Source organism: Cibotium barometz, chromosome 9, assembly GCF_041138505.1.
Source record: "Cibotium barometz isolate CiBa-2024 chromosome 9, ASM4113850v1, whole genome shotgun sequence".
Classification (NCBI taxonomy): domain Eukaryota; kingdom Viridiplantae; phylum Streptophyta; class Polypodiopsida; order Cyatheales; family Cibotiaceae; genus Cibotium; species Cibotium barometz.
In genome coordinates, this window is record NC_141054.1 from 3,118,971 (window position 1) to 3,137,187 (window position 18,217).

The window sequence follows — 18,217 nt, forward strand, 5'->3', positions numbered from 1 at the left end:
ACTAGTTGGCGATGGGCCCCCTCCAATCACTGAGTGGGCCCCACCGTCCCCTCCGATTTGGCAATCGATTCCCTGTCGAGAGCCCTCCCCTGACCCTTAGCGCCCAATGAGGCTGGTAGACCCCACAGAGCCCTCGGTGAGCTTCTCCGAGCAACCTTCCTCTCCAATGGATCTTGCCCAGCAGCACCCCCCTACGGTCTCTCTGCCCCCCCTCCCCCTCCTCCTCCATCCTCACCCCCATCTTTACCCACACCAGTTTCTTCATCCTCGTCCTCTTCATGAGAGCCCGCTCTCCCCCCCCCCCCCCCCGCCTCTCCAAAGCACTCATGTCGCCCCCCAGCAACCCCCGACCTGGAGCGGAGGGAACCGGTGAGTTCCGTTTGCCGATTGATTCACCGTTTCTTTGAGCCACTTGAGATGACCATCGTTGCCTCCTTGGTGAGGGCTCTCCCGCCATAGTCCCTAGGTGGGCCCCCAAGATCTTAGGGCAGCCGGTGGATTATACTTTCTTCCATTATCTTCCGACGAAAGGGGCAGATATGTTTGAGGAGAGAGCAACCCCTCTTCGGATATGTGTGGTTTTCCGCCGCTCCAACCCCTCTACGCCAGAGAATGGCGCGATGATCTTCTCTTTCCCTTTGAGTGCAGCCCCAAGGACGGAGTGGGACTCACAGTCAATCACTACCGCCATCTAGGGTCAGGCAGTTGAGCTATCTCATCATCTTCATGATCTTCGCATCACAGACATACTCACCCATCTATGGCCATTGGCTAGGATGGAACTTGGAGGCTCAGCTCACAGAGACCAGGACGGGGAGATGGTGGCCTCCAACCTGGAGATGTTGCTCTTTGTGTTCATGCATACTTCTGTTGTAGTACCCCACCCCCCCCCTACCCCTCCCCCACTTATAGGTACCTCCATTGTGATCAATGGAGTCCGGAGTACGCATACTCTCGTGCTCGGAAAGAGTGGCGTCACTTGGAGGACAGGATCCGCACCCACTTGGCAAGCCTTCGCCTCAAGACAGATTGTGATTATTCCCCATCTAAACCCTCCCCCAAGACTCTTCAAGTGGAGAGCAATTCCGCTAGTTCCGCCTCACACAGAGATTGATATGCGAATAGTCTCGTGGAACATATAGGATTTAGGGGGGCCTCCGTGCTTTCATAGATGAGGTGTCCTCAGAGGAGAGCTTCAAAGAGCCCTAGAGGGGGACCTATTGACATTCTTTTCCTTCATGAGCATCACCTCTCAGAGGCGTACCCGCCGATGCAGGAAGCAGGAGTCATACTTTCTGGTCTCCATCCTTCGGCCCTTTACGGACGCAAGGAGGAGTTTGCATCTTTGTCAGTAAGCAACTTTTACCGACCGTGAGTCATTGTCCCAAAGGGAGCACAGTGGGTCACCATTTTGATTGGAGAGAATAGTGTTGGCTTCATCAATGTTGATGCCCCGAACGCCACTGCAAGTAGAGCCCTCTTTTGGAGCACAGCTCTGCAGGCCCTTCTCCAGGTGGACTTTTGGTGCATGGGTGGAGACTTCAACATGATAGAGGCAACACCGGACAGACTTGGAGGACGTACGGCCACAGTCTCAGGAGCAGAGTACTCTGTCTTGGAGGAGTTAATACTGGTACTTGGGGACAAGACCCTTCGCACCTCCCAAAGTTTGGGCGTAACCCTGGGAGCCTCAACTTCTCAAGATCAAATAGGAGGCAACCTCTCTAGACTTGACAGGTTTTACATTGATAAGTGGGCTCAGCCATGGGGGCATGATAAGTATCTTGGCAAGCACTTCTTTTCAGATCACGCCAGGTTATTCTATCCCTAGAGGACTCCTGGAGGCATGACAAGCATAGTAGTTAGGGGTTGTTTGAAACGGGTTTCCTAAAAGTTGCAAACGGGTTTCGTAAAATCAGCCCAAAGTTTCCTACAATATTCCTACCTACAAGTTTTTGCATGTACAAAATTTCAAATATATACTCTATAAAATATGTAAAAATAACACTAAATGCATAGAACACATGCAAACATCAATTTGAAGCCTACAATCTTTGAATCACAAATAACAAAAACCATATAATCATCCATCATGAATGTCAAATGATCATGATTCATAGACCATGGTCCACTATCCATGATCCATGATCCAATCATCCATAATTCCATGCCACAAAAAAAAAAAACATACATGACACCACATAAAAAACTTTATCAAAAGAGTTGCACATATTTCAACGTTAGATTTGGGGCAAAAAAAAAAGTCAAAAAATTCGCTTGAAAAAAATGCATTTCCATTTCGGAAACGTTTCCGAGTTTCCTTCCCTGTGACACACGAGAGAGGTGGTGCCCCCCTCTCTTAGGTCCTTTGTAGTGACTCCATTCACAAAGGAGGCGGTGATGGCACTACCTAGGGGCAAATGCTCGGGGGCGTCATGTGCAGAGTGTGTATCTACCGTGTGCTACACGCACACAAGACTAGCTTCGAGGTTTGGGGAAGCTTGGAGCTAGGCAGGCTGATTGGCGAACTGAGTTAGGGATAGGCTCTTGGCCGGTCATCGGGCGTCCACACTTGGGCGCCCGCCCGTCCATACTTGGGTGCCCGCCCGTTAGTCTATCCACGTCGCGAGGAGGAGATTGGTCGGTATGTCAACCTAGTTAGCTCAGCTCGTGGCTCGGTGGGGACAGCCAAGACTATGGGCTTGCCCACGGCTGTCATGGTTGGGAGGTGAGTCAGGCCTGCACCCCCTTGTTGTTTGTTTGTTTGTTTGCAGGATTCGAGTCTCGTACCAGGAACGATCACGAGGAGATCCGGTGGGGATTTGACAGGGCGGACGGGTTTCCGGTCACTTTCTTTCTTCGTCACTAGGACCTCATGAAAGGCGGCCTTCGAGCTGCCTTCAACGAGATTATGATCACACGTGCCATGCCAGAGAGGCTCTCAGAGGGTCTGATACACTTGATTCCTAAAGAGGGTGGTGACACATAGGAGATCCGGCAATGGAGACCCATCACTCTTCTTGGGACGGCCTATAAGATCTTGGCCAAGGCCATTAGCAAGAGACTTCAGCGCTTTCTCCCGGACTTGATTCATGACACTCAAACCAGCTTTGTTCAAGATCGGAGCATCCTGGACAACATTTTCACCTTCTAGGAGGCGACTGCTTCAACCAGGATGCGGCAGCATGACCTCATAGTGCTACTCCTAGACTTTGAGAAAGCTTATGATAGGGTGGATTGGAGTTTTCTAGAGGGCACGATGAGCCGGATGGTATTCCCCATGGAGTGGATTCGTGGAGTCTCAAGACTTTACTCAGGCTCACACAACTAGGTTCTCATACAAAGAGCCCGTGGCGACAGATTTCCCCTTTCCCGCTCAGTATGGCAATGATGTCCTTTGGCACCTTACCTCTTCCTATTCGTCGTCGAGGCCATGAGTAGTTTTCTCTCAGCCCAGGAGACCCTCATCAAAGATAGGGACAAAACGTGAGTTCTACACAGAAAATTGTTTGAGACTCACCGGGGATGTATTCTTTGAGATCCCAAGGTACATCTAGATCCACATGTTACATGCAAGCCGAGAACATCCAAAGACAGGAGCAGATATGCAAAGTATGCACCAAAGGGGAGGTAGAGGACGAGGCCCACTATATGTTCAAATGCCTAGCATATTATGAGCTACGGGGGAGATTTTGCCTCTTCCGGGAGGGGTCCGGGCCACTGGCACGGGTGATGCAATATGAGGACCAGAGATGTCTCGGGATACTTGATAGAGCTCAGACGACATAGGAACGGAGTATTGAGAGGACATGATGCGAGACAAGACCAGCCCATACAACACATTGCCTAGAGATCCATCACTGATTTCTTCACGGCACGAGCATCCATATCAGCCGCCCATGCCGACATCACTGCATAGACATCATCAGCTCATACAGCCGCACACAAGGGCCATATTTGCATCCCAGATGAGTCCAAAGTGGGCAGGCCTACTCCATCGTACGTGCCAAGCGCCCCCAACCCGCAGCTCCAAGGATCTCCACCACACATAGGCAAATCCATGAGATTCTCTGACGACATGGCATGCCCTCACCATAGCCACATCTGCCACCAGAAGGCTTATAGTTGTGTCAGTTTTCAGTTTTCACATTCTTCTTTTAGTATTTCTATGGCATTGTACACCCATCCATGGTAACTTGTACTATTGATGGTCTCATAGGCCCTTCAGGTCTTTCATAGGTGCGGAGCGACTGGCTCGCTTCAGGGCACACCCAGGCATGTTCTTCAGGGAGCTGTGGACACCCCCTTCACTGATGTATACCATTTTATCCAGTATGGTACAGGATGGAGCTAGCTAGGTTGCATATCATGATTGTATACTCCATGCATATAGCTTTGCATTCTCCTAGTAGTAGAGCTCCATCCCCTGCACGCCCAGATTCAGCTTTTTTGTTCAGTACTTTTTCATTTTGTTGGGATGACAAAGGATACCCCATACAGGTACTCCGATTTGTCTCATAGGCCGAGTTCGGTCTTTTGGAAGACGTTAATAAAATCTTTCTTTCTTTCTCTCTCTCTCCCCGAGATTTTCAGTACCACACGTACATGGCAGGCCCGCGTAGTACGTGGAACTTCCTTTCATTTCATTTTTGGTACTTTTTGTTTCCATGTTCACAGTCTACACATGGAAATTTTGTAACACATGTTGGTCTCATAGACCCATTGGGTCTTATGTACATTGTACACGACAATAAACTCTCTCTTTTTTTCGTAACAAAAGATATATTACCAAAATTACTTTACAAATGGCCACATGACCGCCATGTGATGTACTAGCTTTCCCTGACTAATTACTCCGAACCACAACTGTAGCTCGGAGTACCCTCATCCAATATATAGCTGTGCATTCTCCACCAAATGAGCTGACCGCAATGAAGAGACTTGCCACAATAGTAGCTACTAGCCCTTTTATACGACCTATGTGAGCTGTAATACCCACTTTTGCATCAAATACGACAATAAAGTCTCTCTCTCTCTCTCTCTCTCTCTCTCTCTCTCTCTCTCTCTCGGGGGCTTGCTTCGAGTTCTCCCTGCTGGTCTCGACTCCCTAACCCCCAGTTTTTTTTCCCAGCCCAAGGGGGAGATTGTTTTGTTTCAGATTTCAGCCTTGGGTAAGAACATGAAGGAAATGTCGATCACCACATCCAGCTACTATCTTCATGGCTGACCACTTTTGGAAAGAAAGTCATGATCGTCCTTGTGCAGGACATTTAGGGGTCAAGAAGACCATTGGGCATCTCACTCTGAAATATTCAAAAAAACATGATTTGCAATCTGATAATGAAGCAAAAGGAATGGGGGCTGATGACTGCTTGCTGGTCACGGCATAGTGGCCAGCCCCCACTCCACCAACAGCTCAATGAGCTGTAAGCCAGAAAAAGTAGAATGTTCCGGGGGTAAAAGCTGCTCCAGAGGTGCCCATGGAGCTCCATCACTGAAGGAGAAGCAGAGGTGGGGCCAAAGCTACTCCCCTAGGTCAGAATGCAAATGGGCCAGGGGTCGGTTCTCCAGAACCTGCAAGCACCAAGATCTAAATGATGGAGCAGCACCCACGTGCCAGCAGCCCATAAGATATAGAAGTACATGCCCAGCTGATGACCAGAGTGTAGGCCAAATCGCTCAGAGGGGCTGCCGCAGATGCTCTTCCTTGCTGTTGGGTGATCTGGAAGCATAGTTACCACGGAACGGGAACGTTCCGGGAACGTCGGATGCTGGAACAGGAGCGGGAACGGGAACGGGAGCGGATCGGGAACGTCGCGGAACGCCACGTCATATGACACGTCGGCATTTAGGACTAAAATGACAAAACATTTAAAATATCCAAGATTAAACTTTAAAGTCTTAAACATTAAAAATTTGAAGAGTCCAGACTCCAAATAGAAACTGAAAAGAAAGTACATCGCATGTGGAATCTGGATATATAGAAACTGAAAAAGAAAGTACATCGCATGACAAGTACAAAACTAGCCTCAAGGGCCAAGGTAACTGGTGAGTCAAAGACTAGTCATCAGCAAGTGGGATCTCATCCTCCTGTCCAGGCTGTCCCTCAATCTGCTCATCCTCATGCTGCTCCACATCATCCTCTCCCTCTGGCTGATCCTCACCATCATTGTCATCAAGATCAAGGCAAAATCCAATAAATGGCTCTGGAGTACACTCAGCCCTGAACTTGTTAAGCAAACGCAAGTTTGCATTAACAAATACAAGGTCATTTGCCTTCTGGACACCAAGCCTGTTCCTCTTCTTGCTTGCAATGTTTCCAAAACTGCTCCATAAGCGCTCACATGGCGAGGAGCTAGCACCCTGGCTAAGCACTCGAATGGCCAATCTTTGCAGCAATGGTGTATCTGCCCCATAATCCTCCCACCACCGTGCACTGGATATCTTGAACCTATCATTCTGTGCATCCTGCAAAGCGAAGAGGCCTCTCTTTTGTCGATAGAAGGAAAGGTCTTCACGAACCCTCCTCCTATCATCTGCACTGGGTACAAGCTTCCTCAAGATATCCTCCCAACCCTGCACAACCTCTGCATCTGTCTCTTGTCCTTTGCCTTGAAATTTTGGATCCACCACAAATGCAACAGCCTCTAATGCAGAGTGATACTCTGTCCACCTGCTTGTCGCAAGACGAGATAGCTCCTGTCTCCTACCCCCATCCAAAGTCTGTAGAGATAGGATTCTCTCAATCATCCTGTCCATCCCCTCATACACCTTGCCAATGCAAGGCTCATCTCCATCAAGAAGCCTCAACATAAGAATGATTGGCCGCACAACCTGCAACAATACCTCAACAGTGTCCCAAAAAGTGTCATCAAGCACAATGGACCTGCATCGAATACCTGCCACTGAGGTACGCTCTCGCCATGCATCCCACTCCTCACAAACTACAAGCTGCCTCAAATGATTCTTCACTTCAAAAAGACGCTTTAGCATAAGGAAATTATATGCAAAGCATGTATCTGAATACTTTAAGAGATCCTTTGGGGATCTCTGTCGATATACAGCCAAAATGTAGTGGTGGCGAGTGATAAATGAAACAATGTGATTGCCCATTTCAATAGAAGGCTCCACCCACTGCATCTTACCAATATCTTTGAGGAGATTGTTGAGCCCATGTGACATGCAAGGAGTGAAGCAAATATGTGGGTACCTATCCTCAATGATCCTCCCTGCTGCCCTGTTTGAGTTCTCTCCATCAGAAACAAACTGGATGACATTATTGGGACCCACGTACTCAATGGCTTCACTCCAAATATTTGCCAATCTCTCTGCAGTTTTGCCCGCCTCTGAATTGTCAATAGCTTTAATAAAAAAGCTACATCCTATGGAGTAGGCAATGATACCCTGAATGGAGCGGCTCCTGGTGTCACTCCAACCATCACCCATGATAGTGACGCCACATCTACGCCATACATCCTGAATGGGTCCCAAGGCATCCTCTATGGCCGTCCTCTCTGTAGCTAGAAGTGTAGTGCGCAATGCCTCGGATGAAGGTGGAGCATAGCCAGGTCCGAAAGAAGCAATCTCCTTCACCATATCTGCAAAGTATGGGTTGCGGGCCTTTACCAAAGGAACATCTGCAGCATAAAAAAACCGTGCCACTGATGCATCTACTTGTGCCCTCCTCCCAGGGTGCCATGATGCCACAAGACTAGCCTGCACTGGACCTCGTGAAGCCTGGGTCTGGGAAGCATTTGTTCCATGTGCGGGTGGCTGTGGAGCAGCCCCAAATAATGGAGTAGATGCACTCGCTGAAGATGCCACGCCTGCAGGTGTAGCTGATGATGATGTACCTCGAGGATCAAGAACAGAGGGCCGACTCCCTGCTGCATCAAGTCTATCTGCAAGTGCCTGCAATCGTATGATATCTGCTCCTGACACTGTAGGGCAAACAGAAATGCCTTTGCCTCTAACCCCCAACAAATGGGCTCGCACACGATCCGTGCCTCCAGTCTTAATGGATCCACAAAAGTGGCACTTCCACTTGCGTGACCCTCCTCCTCTTGCACTATCATATCTGGACACAAGATCCACCTCATTCCACCAAGGGGATCTGTTTTCTGCATCTATGCCACGAGGAGGTGCCATTGAAATTGATAAATGGCTGAAAATTAAAAAAACATGCAAAATGCCCTTGCATGAGACATAAACACAAAGTGGAAAAAAACGCAGCAAACTAGAATCTCCAAAATCCAATGTTCATTGCGTAAATTTTAAATCTTACCTGCTGAGTGCTCAAGACTCGAGTCACGAGTGCCACCCGAGCAAAAGAAGGGGCCAAGAGGAGGTAGGGAGAGTGACAAGTGTGCACTGTGCAGTCTGGGGCAGCCAACTTGCCAAGGCTCGGTAGGGAGAGTGTGGGGCAGCCTGCAGGCCCGGGCAGCCAAGAGGAAGGTGGAATGGAGAGTGTGCCTGTAGGCTGTGGGGCAGCCAAGGGGGGCCGGGGCAGCCAAGGTTGAAGGGGGCAGCGTGGAGTGGTATGGAGAGCAGCCAACGTTGCAGGCGCAGCCAACGAAGCAGGCGCAGCCAACGAAGCAAGCGAAAAAAGCGAAAAACCGCCGTACGCTGGGAAAAAAAGGCCGCCGGCGACTAGCGAAAAGACACTTTTTCCGGAACGCCCGGAACGTGCGTTCCGCCCTAGCGTTCCGGCGTTCCGACTCGCGTTCCGCCACGCTCCCCGGCAACTGGCCCGTTCCGGCTCCCGTTTCCACGTTCCGGGCACGCCATGCGATTCGGAGCGGCGTTCCGGCGTTCCAGGAAGGCGGAACGCCGTTCCGCGGTAACTATGTCTGGAAGAGCTAGCCACAAGTTTTTTGTGAGCTCTCAAGAGCTTGTGTTGCTTGTTGGATCTCCATCAGAACCAATACATGCAGGAAATCCTATAATAAAACTCACAATTCATTTCAGGACTGTGGAGGCTTGAAATGAAATCTAAAAGACGACCTACAGCATTGTGCTATTCAAATATCGAACACGAAGGTGAGAGTAAACTCCAGCCATATAGCTATCAAGAAATATTTAAAACTTTAAGAAAGGCTTCTAGAACTATAAAACGTAACGAGTACATGAAATTTTGCAATTAATTTAGAAAAAAGACTCAGAACAAACCTATTCGAGCAGCTTTCCAAAAGAAGCCCCGAAACCTGTAAACCCAGACACAACCCCGCAAAGAAAACTTCAGTAGGAGATGTAAAAATTCTAACCCATTTGTTAGATGACAAGAAGTACAGATCATACCCGGTTCGATGTTCAAGCATACCCGGTTCGATGTTCAAGAATGGTTGGAAAGTGCATTTTCACATACGTGCATGTACAAATCCCCAACAAGACCACCGTAAGAAACGACTGAAAATTGAAAAGTGCCGACTGCAAAAGTACAAGCCCTTGTTATTAATAAAAGCCTACCTGTATTGAAAAATTTGTAAAGGCTAGTTGAAAAGAATGAATGTCATATCGTTCCAAATCCAAATAGATTGTCAAGCAAGCACTCCATGTATGGTGTACCCTCCAGGGCTATCGAGTTCCCTTAGCTAGAGTAGAGGCAAATAGACAGACTACAGATGAAGCTGTTATTGCACCTCGTATGCAATAAACTCATTAACCCGCATCACATTACTCTACCCAGTTTGCAAGCCTCACAATGCACATGATACGTCATTTCACTTGATTACATATATTCAAACAATTCATCACACGGAAGAGACTGCTGCATACAAACAGAGGCCTGACTTGGCTACGCTAAAGTGAGAGCATTCCATGGATGATAAAACTCCAAACAAGAAAAACCACCCAAGCCTCCACAATGTCAGGAGAGACATTGTTAACTGTTGGGGTAAAGGCGTTATGCCCACCCTTATAGTGTGTACAAGCCCATAAGTTATAGTACATAGTACACTTAGTACTTTTAATGTACTAAGTGCACTATGTGTACTAGTGCAATATACATGTGTGATAGGGGAGTCACACACTCATGCTTTTCATGAGTTGACTTATCCCCACAACTCTCTCTCTCTCTCCCTTGCTTCTCTGTGTATATCTCCCATGAATGAACTCTAAACCCTAATTCTAGTTTCTCCCCATCAACTGGTATCAGAGCCCTGGAGCAGTTGTACTGTTATGCTGAATTTTGGTCGTGCTGAATTCTGATCTGAAGATTGCCTTGTCCTTTTTTTTGGTCGCCTGGTCTCTGCCCAGCTAGTAGGCGTGGGCTGGCTCAACTGCTGTCCAGCCTGCAGCGTGGGCTGCCCCAGCTGCCCAGCAGCCAAGCGAGGACAGCAGCCAGGCGTGCTGCCCAGCAGACACGAGCGAGAAGTCAGCACACGGCGCAGGCAAACGCACAGGCAAACACGAGCGAGGAGGCTAGCGCTGGATCCGACGTGATCGAAGAAGCGCACAGCAGTCGGGCGTCCATCGACGAACACGCCTACGAGCTATTGTGAAGAGCGAAAGGCAGGACACGTTCTCTGGCGAGCAACCCACAACTCGTCACCCAACGTCTTCTGCGCCCGTGGAGTCCAGTCGCCCACTTGGAGAGCTACGCGTGTCACAGCTTGTGGTCGTCTCCCTTAGCTGCTCTTCTTCGCAGCTTGGACTACTCGTTCGCAAGTCACAGCTTCGTGGTGTCCGCTGCAGTGTTGCGGAGGGACTGTGTTGAACACAACCAAGAGAGCAAAATAGCAGCAGTCCTGGTGGCGGCAGCAGCAGCACCTCCTCGTCTGAAAACGAAGAAAGCCAGCCCAAGCCCCCAACTACTAATCAGCAGCAGCATCAACACCAAAATCGACGCTCTCCTTTCCTGCAAGAAAAATCAGAATTTCATAGGTATTTGCCTTCAATTTTTTGCGAATTTCTTATCAATTAAATCAATTGAGCAAATACAGGTGCCCAATTGCTCAATTTTTGAGCAAAATTGGCAAAATTGGGTGACATTGGTCACAATCAGGATAAATTTGCAGGAAATTGGTCAAATCAGGATCAATTTGCAGGAAATTGGATGTCGAAATTTGGGGCTTTTGATGTAATTGTGCAATTAAGCACTCATACATGCTGTATGATGTGAGAAATTGCACATTTGGGCAAAATCGCAGCAAATTGCAGCAAATTGCAGTGCAAATCAAGGGGCTTTTGTGCCGATTTGGTTGATTTGCATGCAGGCAATCGCATTTGATGCTGTGGTTAATGTGCTGATGCCTTACAAGCACTCAATGTGCCTGTAAATCAAGGGGCTTTCATGTATTTGATGTATATGTGGCCAGGGGGAAGCATCGTGAACACTCTGGATGCCTTCATGTGCGCCAATGTACCATGCATGATCAGAAATTGATCTCAAATCAAGGGGCTTTTCAAGTTTGTATGCTTGTTGAGCTTGGCAAAGCAGCAGGCGAGACTTTTATGCCTTGAATCCTCAAAAATCAGCTTGCAGTCAAGGGGCTTTTGCCCAATTTCTGTTCGGGACTGTTTTATGCAGTGTTCGTGACTGTAAAAATCTGATTTTCACTCATTTGGACAGCCAGGAGAGCATTTATTGCTATTGTACCTGCTGGTACAGATTTGGCACAGCTTTGTGCATGTTTGGGCATGGCTGTACACTGTTTTGAGTGATCAAAAGGTTCAAATTCAGCTGCTGAAATTGCCGGTACAGGTTTGGTACATCATTGGAGAGCGCTTAGTACTGCTGTACAGTACTTTGGAAGGGCAAAAGAGCACATTTAAGGTGCTGTCCAAAATCTGCAGCAACCAGATTTTGGTGTTTTCATCACAAAAAGTGGGAGAAAAGTTGCATTCTTGCTTCCGCAGTGGGAGATAAAGCTTGGGAGAACATTTGTGAGCACTTTCACATCTTTTGGTGCAGTGTTTGCACATTTGCAGGGAGTCAGGCATTGACAGGTTGCATTTTGCTATGGCAACCACAGGTGAGAGCTCTTCATTGCTTCACATCAAGAAGCTTGAAGGCTCGCATAACTATGATATTTGGCAAACCCAGTGCTACAATGTGTTGCTCCAGAAAAAGCAGCACAAGCCTATCAAAGAAAGGGGTGTAATGCCCGCTTCTCTTACAGCTGAAGAGTGGGAAGATATGGATGAGCTGGCAAGATCTACTATCATGTTGTCTGTGTCAGACTCATTACTTTTCAGCATTCGTGAAGAGAAGACAGCTTGGGGAATGTGGCAGAGATTGCAGGACTTGTATGCCCAACAAAGTGCCTCAAGCAAAGTGTATTGGTTGAAGAAACTCATAGGCCTTCAGATGAAGGAAGGGGCTTCTATGACAGCCCATCTCAATGAGTTTAATGGTATTGTCAGCCAGGTTATAAATCAAAAGTTGGCAATGGACGATGAGTTCAAAGCCACTTTTTTGTTATGCACTTTGCCAGAGAGTTGGGACACATTCAGGACAGCCACTAGCAATTCGAATGCTATGCTGTCATATGCAGATGTTGAGGGTGCTCTTCTTCAAGAAGAGATGAACAGGAAGAACAACTCTGTTGGAAAGTCCAATGCAATGAATGCACGTGGGAGATCCCAGCAAAGGGGTAAAAGCCAAGAAAGGGGAAGGAGCAAGTCTCGCTCCAAAAAGGATTTGGAATGCCATTATTGTGGCAAGAAGGGACACATCAAAAAGCAATGCTACAAATGGAAAAATGATCAAAAAGAAAAGGGAAAAGGCAAAGACAAAGAGAAAGACGAAGCCAAAGATGTAAAGCCAAAGGGCAAAAGTGGAGTCAAGATCGAAGAAATCAATGTGTCACATGCAGGTGGCAGTGAGGATGAGGTCCTATTTACTTCTTCACTTGATGCCCATTCACTTCTTACAGGTGGTCATGGTATGCACTCATGGATCATTGATTCAGGTGCCTCCTTTCATGTCACAGGTTGCAGAGACTTGTTTGTCAGGTACACTGCTGGCAATGAAGGAGTGGTTTATTTGGGTGATAACCATGCATGCAAGATACTTGGCAGAGGTGATGTGAGACTTGTGTTTTCAGATGGCTCACAGCTTATGCTCCATGATGTCAGGCATGTGCCTGAGATCAAGAAGAATCTGCTTTCTACTGGACAGCTTGATGATGCTGATTATGTTACCACATTTGGTAGTGGAAAGTGGAAGATTAGTAAGGGCTCACTGGTTGTTGCCAGAGGCTCTAAGGTGGACACTCTTTATTTCATGCATGCAGGTGTTTGTCACCATGCTAATGTAAATGCAACCGAGCTGCCGGAAATTTCTATGTGGCATAGCCGGTTGGGACACATGAGTGTCAAAGGAATGGAGCAATTGTCTCGTTTGGGTTACTTGCCTTCTTTAAAGTTTTCAAGTTTTCAGTTTTGTGAGCATTGTATATATGGTAGGCAACTACAGTGCCCCCACAAGAAAGCTCTTGGACAGAAAGATGCTCAGTTAGAGCTTGTGCATACAGATGTATGTGAGATGCCTCAGCTTTCTTTGGGAGGGGCAAAATACTTTGTGTCTTTCATTGATGATGCCACACGCAAGGTGTGGGTTTATCCTCTTCGTTTGAAGAGTGATACATTCTCAGTGTTTCAGAAGTTTGTTGCTCATGTTGAGAATCAAACTGGCAAAACACTGAAGGCTTTGCGTTCCGACAATGGTGGAGAGTACATGTCCAAACAGTTTCAGGACTTTTGTGATGCTAAAGGCATCAAGAGGGAGCTCTCTACTCCTTATGATCCTCCACAAAACGGGACAGCAGAGAGGATGAACAGGACCATACAGGAGAAGGTCCGTTCTATGTTGTCACATGCTGCATTACCTCATGGTTTTTGGGCTGAAGCTGTTATGACAGCCGTTCACCTTATAAACAGGTCACCTAACACGAGGCTTGGTGGGAAAGTGCCAGAAGAAGTATGGACAGGGAAGCCTCCGTCATACAAGCACTTGAGAGTGTTTGGTTGCGTTGCGTACGTGCACATACGCAGGGAAATGCGCACCAAACTTGATCCCAAGTCTCACAAATGCATATTCCTAGGATATGGTGACAGAGGTGAAATGGGGTATAGACTTTGGGATCCCATAAATAGAAAGATCATACGCAGCAATGATGTCATTTTTGATGAAACATGCATGTATAAAGAGCCTGCAAGGCAACAGGAGCCTGGCAGAGTCATCTTTGATGATGATGGACATCATGGACAACAACAAAGGGCTGTAAATCAGCCATTACAGCAGGAAAACCAGCCCTTAAATGGTGCTGAAAATGGTCCAAATGGACAGCCAGAGATGGCAGAAGATATCCCTATGGATATACCACAGTTGGAGGATATACCGGGCATGATTTTTCAGCCTTATGGCATGGAACAGGAGCCACCAATGGGTGATATGCAGGCTGGACAGCAACCTGCAAATGATGGTCATTGGGTACGGAGGTCCACTAGACCCTCCAGAGCCCCTGACAGGTTTGTTCCAGGGGTTGACTATTTGATGCTTACTGACTGTGGGGAGCCCTCATGTTACAAAGAGGCTTTACAGAGGGCAGACAAGGCTCTATGGGAGCGTGCCATGAAGTCAGAGATGGATTCTCTGCACAAAAATGGAACTTGGAAGTTGGTGCCTTTGCCTGCAGGCAAGAAGGTTTTGCCATGCAAGTGGGTATACAGGCTCAAAGTTGCATCAGATGCTAAGCCAAGATACAAAGCCAGGTTAGTGGCTAAGGGCTTCAAGCAAGAATATGGTGTGGACTTTGATGAGATCTTCTCTCCAGTGGTCAAAATGACCACACTTAGAGCTGTGTTGGCTTTGGTTGCGCATGATGATCTGGACTTGATTCAGATGGATGTGAAGACTGCTTTTCTTCACGGTGATCTCCATGAGGAGATATATATGCAGCAGCCAGAGGGTTATGCAGTGAGTGGAAAGGAGAAGCTTGTATGCAAGCTGAAAAAGAGTCTTTATGGGCTCAAACAGGCACCAAGAGAATGGTATCATAAATTTGATACATTCATGAAATCTCAGAAATTCAGGAGAAGTGACATAGATCACTGCTTGTACACCAAGAAAGCTTTGGATGGCAGTCTCTTGATTCTCATTTTGTATGTTGATGATATGTTGATTGCCGGGAAATCTCGTAAAGAGATGGATGCATTGAAAAAGAGGCTGCATGAGACCTTTGACATGAAGGATCTGGGTGATGCAAATCACATTTTGGGTATGCGGATACTTCGGGACAGAAATCAGCATGTGTTGTATTTGTCTCAGAAGGAATACATTGGCAAAGTCTTGCAGAGGTTCAATGTGGACGGGGGGAAGAAGGCTAGTACTCCTTTGCCTCCATATGTGAAACTCAGTGCTATGGACAGCCCACAGTCAGATAGAGACAGGGCTGATATGGCCAAGATTCCGTATGCTTCAGCTTGTGGCAGTCTCATGTATGCCATGGTTGCTACTAGGCCTGACATTGCATTTGCAGTGGGAGTGGTTTCTAGATACATGGCCAACCCTGGCAAGAAGCATTGGGAAGCAGTGAAAGGTGTCATGAGATACCTGAAGGGCACACAGGATTTGTGCATTTGCTTTGGCAAACAGGATGCATTAGTGCATGGTTACACGGATTCGGATTATGCCGGTCATCCAGATAACCGGAAGTCTACTACTGGTTATGTCTTTACATTCACAGGAGGTGCTGTGTCATGGATATCCAGGATGCAGAAGTGCACAGCCTTATCTACTACAGAGGCCGAGTATATTGCAGCCACAGAGGCTTGCAAGGAGGCATTATGGCTATCTCGGTTAGTGGTTGATTTGGGTTATACAGGGGATATTCCATTGTTGCATTGTGACAGTCAGAGTGCCATCCAGTTGGCAAAGAACCCTGTCTTTCATGCAAAGACGAAGCATGTGGATGTGAAGTATCACTTCATCAGAGAGGTGATAGAGAACAAGCAAATTCAGCTTGTTAAGATTCACACGGATGACAACCCGGCTGATCTGTTGACGAAGAGTTTGCCTTCGGAGCGGTTTGCTCATTGCAGACACTTGATGGGCATTGGATGAGGCCATTTTCAGCCTTGATATGGCCTTGTATATTATCATGTACATGCTGATTTTTCTTTTCCTTTACTTAAGGGCACTTTGCCTTTAAGTGGGAGGTTGTTGGGGTAAAGGCGTTATGCCCACCCTTATAGTGTGTACAAGCCCATAAGTTATAGTACATAGTACACTTAGTACTTTTAATGTACTAAGTGCACTATGTGTACTAGTGCAATATACATGTGTGATAGGGGAGTCACACACTCATGCTTTTCATGAGTTGACTTATCCCCACAACTCTCTCTCTCTCTCCCTTGCTTCTCTGTGTATATCTCCCATGAATGAACTCTAAACCCTAATTTCAGGTTCCTTCTCCCATCATTAACAAGCTATAAGGAAGATATTGAAGAAGAGATCTACAGGGAAGACAACTCCTACAGAAACGCTTCTGCAAAGCAATGAAGACTTCATCGGATTGCTCTTGGAGCAAAAGGTAACAAATTGAGGCCAAAGAAGAAGAAGCGGCCAAAGAAAAAAAAGCTAAAGAAGAGGCTGAAAAAGCCAAAGCAGTAGCTGAAAAAGCCAAAGAAGAAGCAAAAAAGCCAAAAGAGCTCTTAGAATTGAAAAAATTATTCCTTCTCATGAAGCAGCAACGGCACAAAGAAGACGCCAAAAAAGTGGACGAACGACGGGCCAGAGAAGCTCGACATGAGGATGAACGAAGGGCCGAGGACGCTAAACGCAAGGCTGAAGAAGACCAAAGATGGGCAAACCAAGCTACCCGAGAAAAGCTTGAACGTGAGGCTATGCAACACCAAAACCAGCAGTTGATAACCGCTATGCAAACAAATGTGTTGTCTCTTCTCCCTACCCTGGCGCCCCAAGGAGCGAGTTCCTCCACTACCCCAATCACCACCGTCGTACAAGCTCAACCGAACTTCAATAAGTATGATGGTAATGTTGGGTAGGAGGACAGCTAGCTTGCACGCGCGCACACACACACACACACACACACAAGCTCAAGCACAGAGAAACGTGAGTGCTGAAAAAGATGTACTCGATAATGATAATGAAAGTACAACACATGAGTACTAAAGTACTCTAGGGCAAAGTGCCCACACACAAAAGTGTATTCCCACATGAAAAAACCCTTGTCCAGTCAAGGTAAAAAGTGCCCGGGGATAGAGAGGGTTCACACCATAAACGGCCGAGCAAGCATTGACTAACATGACCAACAAACCCCGCTCAAGTGAGCAGTGTAAACGGATAAAAGGTGCGTAAGCTGTGAAAGCAGCCCTGTACTGTGCTCCACAATAAGAGTGATCAAGAGAGATCACGATGGCAAAGATGAACTGGAGTGCCAATGGGAAAAGCAAGCACTATATGATGGGGAAGATGAGAAAACCCAATGTCATAGTGGTAAAGCTAGAGCACAGAGGTGTACATAAACACATCACCTGAAATGCATGTCAAAGATCATGTGGACATCAACTACATCAAATCAAGAGGCATCACATAATACTCCCCTGAAGGCAAGCATCCAAATGCCAAACTGAACTGCATGTAATCCACATCAATGATAACAAGAGAGCAAAGCATAGCTCTGTAACTGCACCAATGATAAGCATAAGAAGATGTAGTAGTATACGCATGTGTAAAGGTAACAAGATCTAGAAGTCATGCCTGTGAGACATGCAATGTAAGCTGCAAGAAAGAAACTCATCAATGGAGGGTCCGATGAGGAAAAATCAGCAATGGTAGGGCTGATAAAAATAAAAATTCAGCAATGGGGAAAGCTGAAAACCAGGAGAAAAAGTGGGGGCTCGGGGCGAACATCAACCAATGCTATGATAGAATGGGTAAACTCTCAACGATGCCATGATCAGTGGCATGTATGGCAAGTGTAAAGATGCATAATCCCACAATGAATAATATACATGTGACATGTCAAAACCATGAGGGCAAGCCAACACTGGCCAAGTGTGTAGAAGGCACTCCCAGTAAACATCACATGTGAGAAAGTGACTATGTCAACACTGTAGAAACAATCCCGCTGCAAGGGAAAGCAGCATAAAAGGCATCTCCAGTAGACATCACATAAGAGAAAGCGTCTAGCATAGACAAGCATAAGGGTCAACAAGCATAAGTGACCATGAGGCATCACCAACTGCATGT

The 18,217-nt window shown here is 47.1% G+C and overlaps 1 protein-coding gene across 1 annotated transcript in view; it reads right to left on the minus strand.

Moving 5' to 3' along the window:
• The window catches only part of LOC147635168 (kish-A-like protein), a 36,655-nt gene that overhangs the window by 10,545 nt on the left and 7,893 nt on the right, over window positions 1-18,217 (minus strand). Inside the window, exons 2-3 of the mRNA XM_086802354.1 lie at window positions 9,320-9,426; window positions 9,169-9,203 (exon numbers count right to left, since the gene is read on the minus strand). Of these exons, the coding sequence (XP_086658480.1) occupies window positions 9,169-9,203; window positions 9,320-9,426 (142 nt within the window). The remainder of the gene's footprint in view (window positions 1-9,168; window positions 9,204-9,319; window positions 9,427-18,217) is intronic.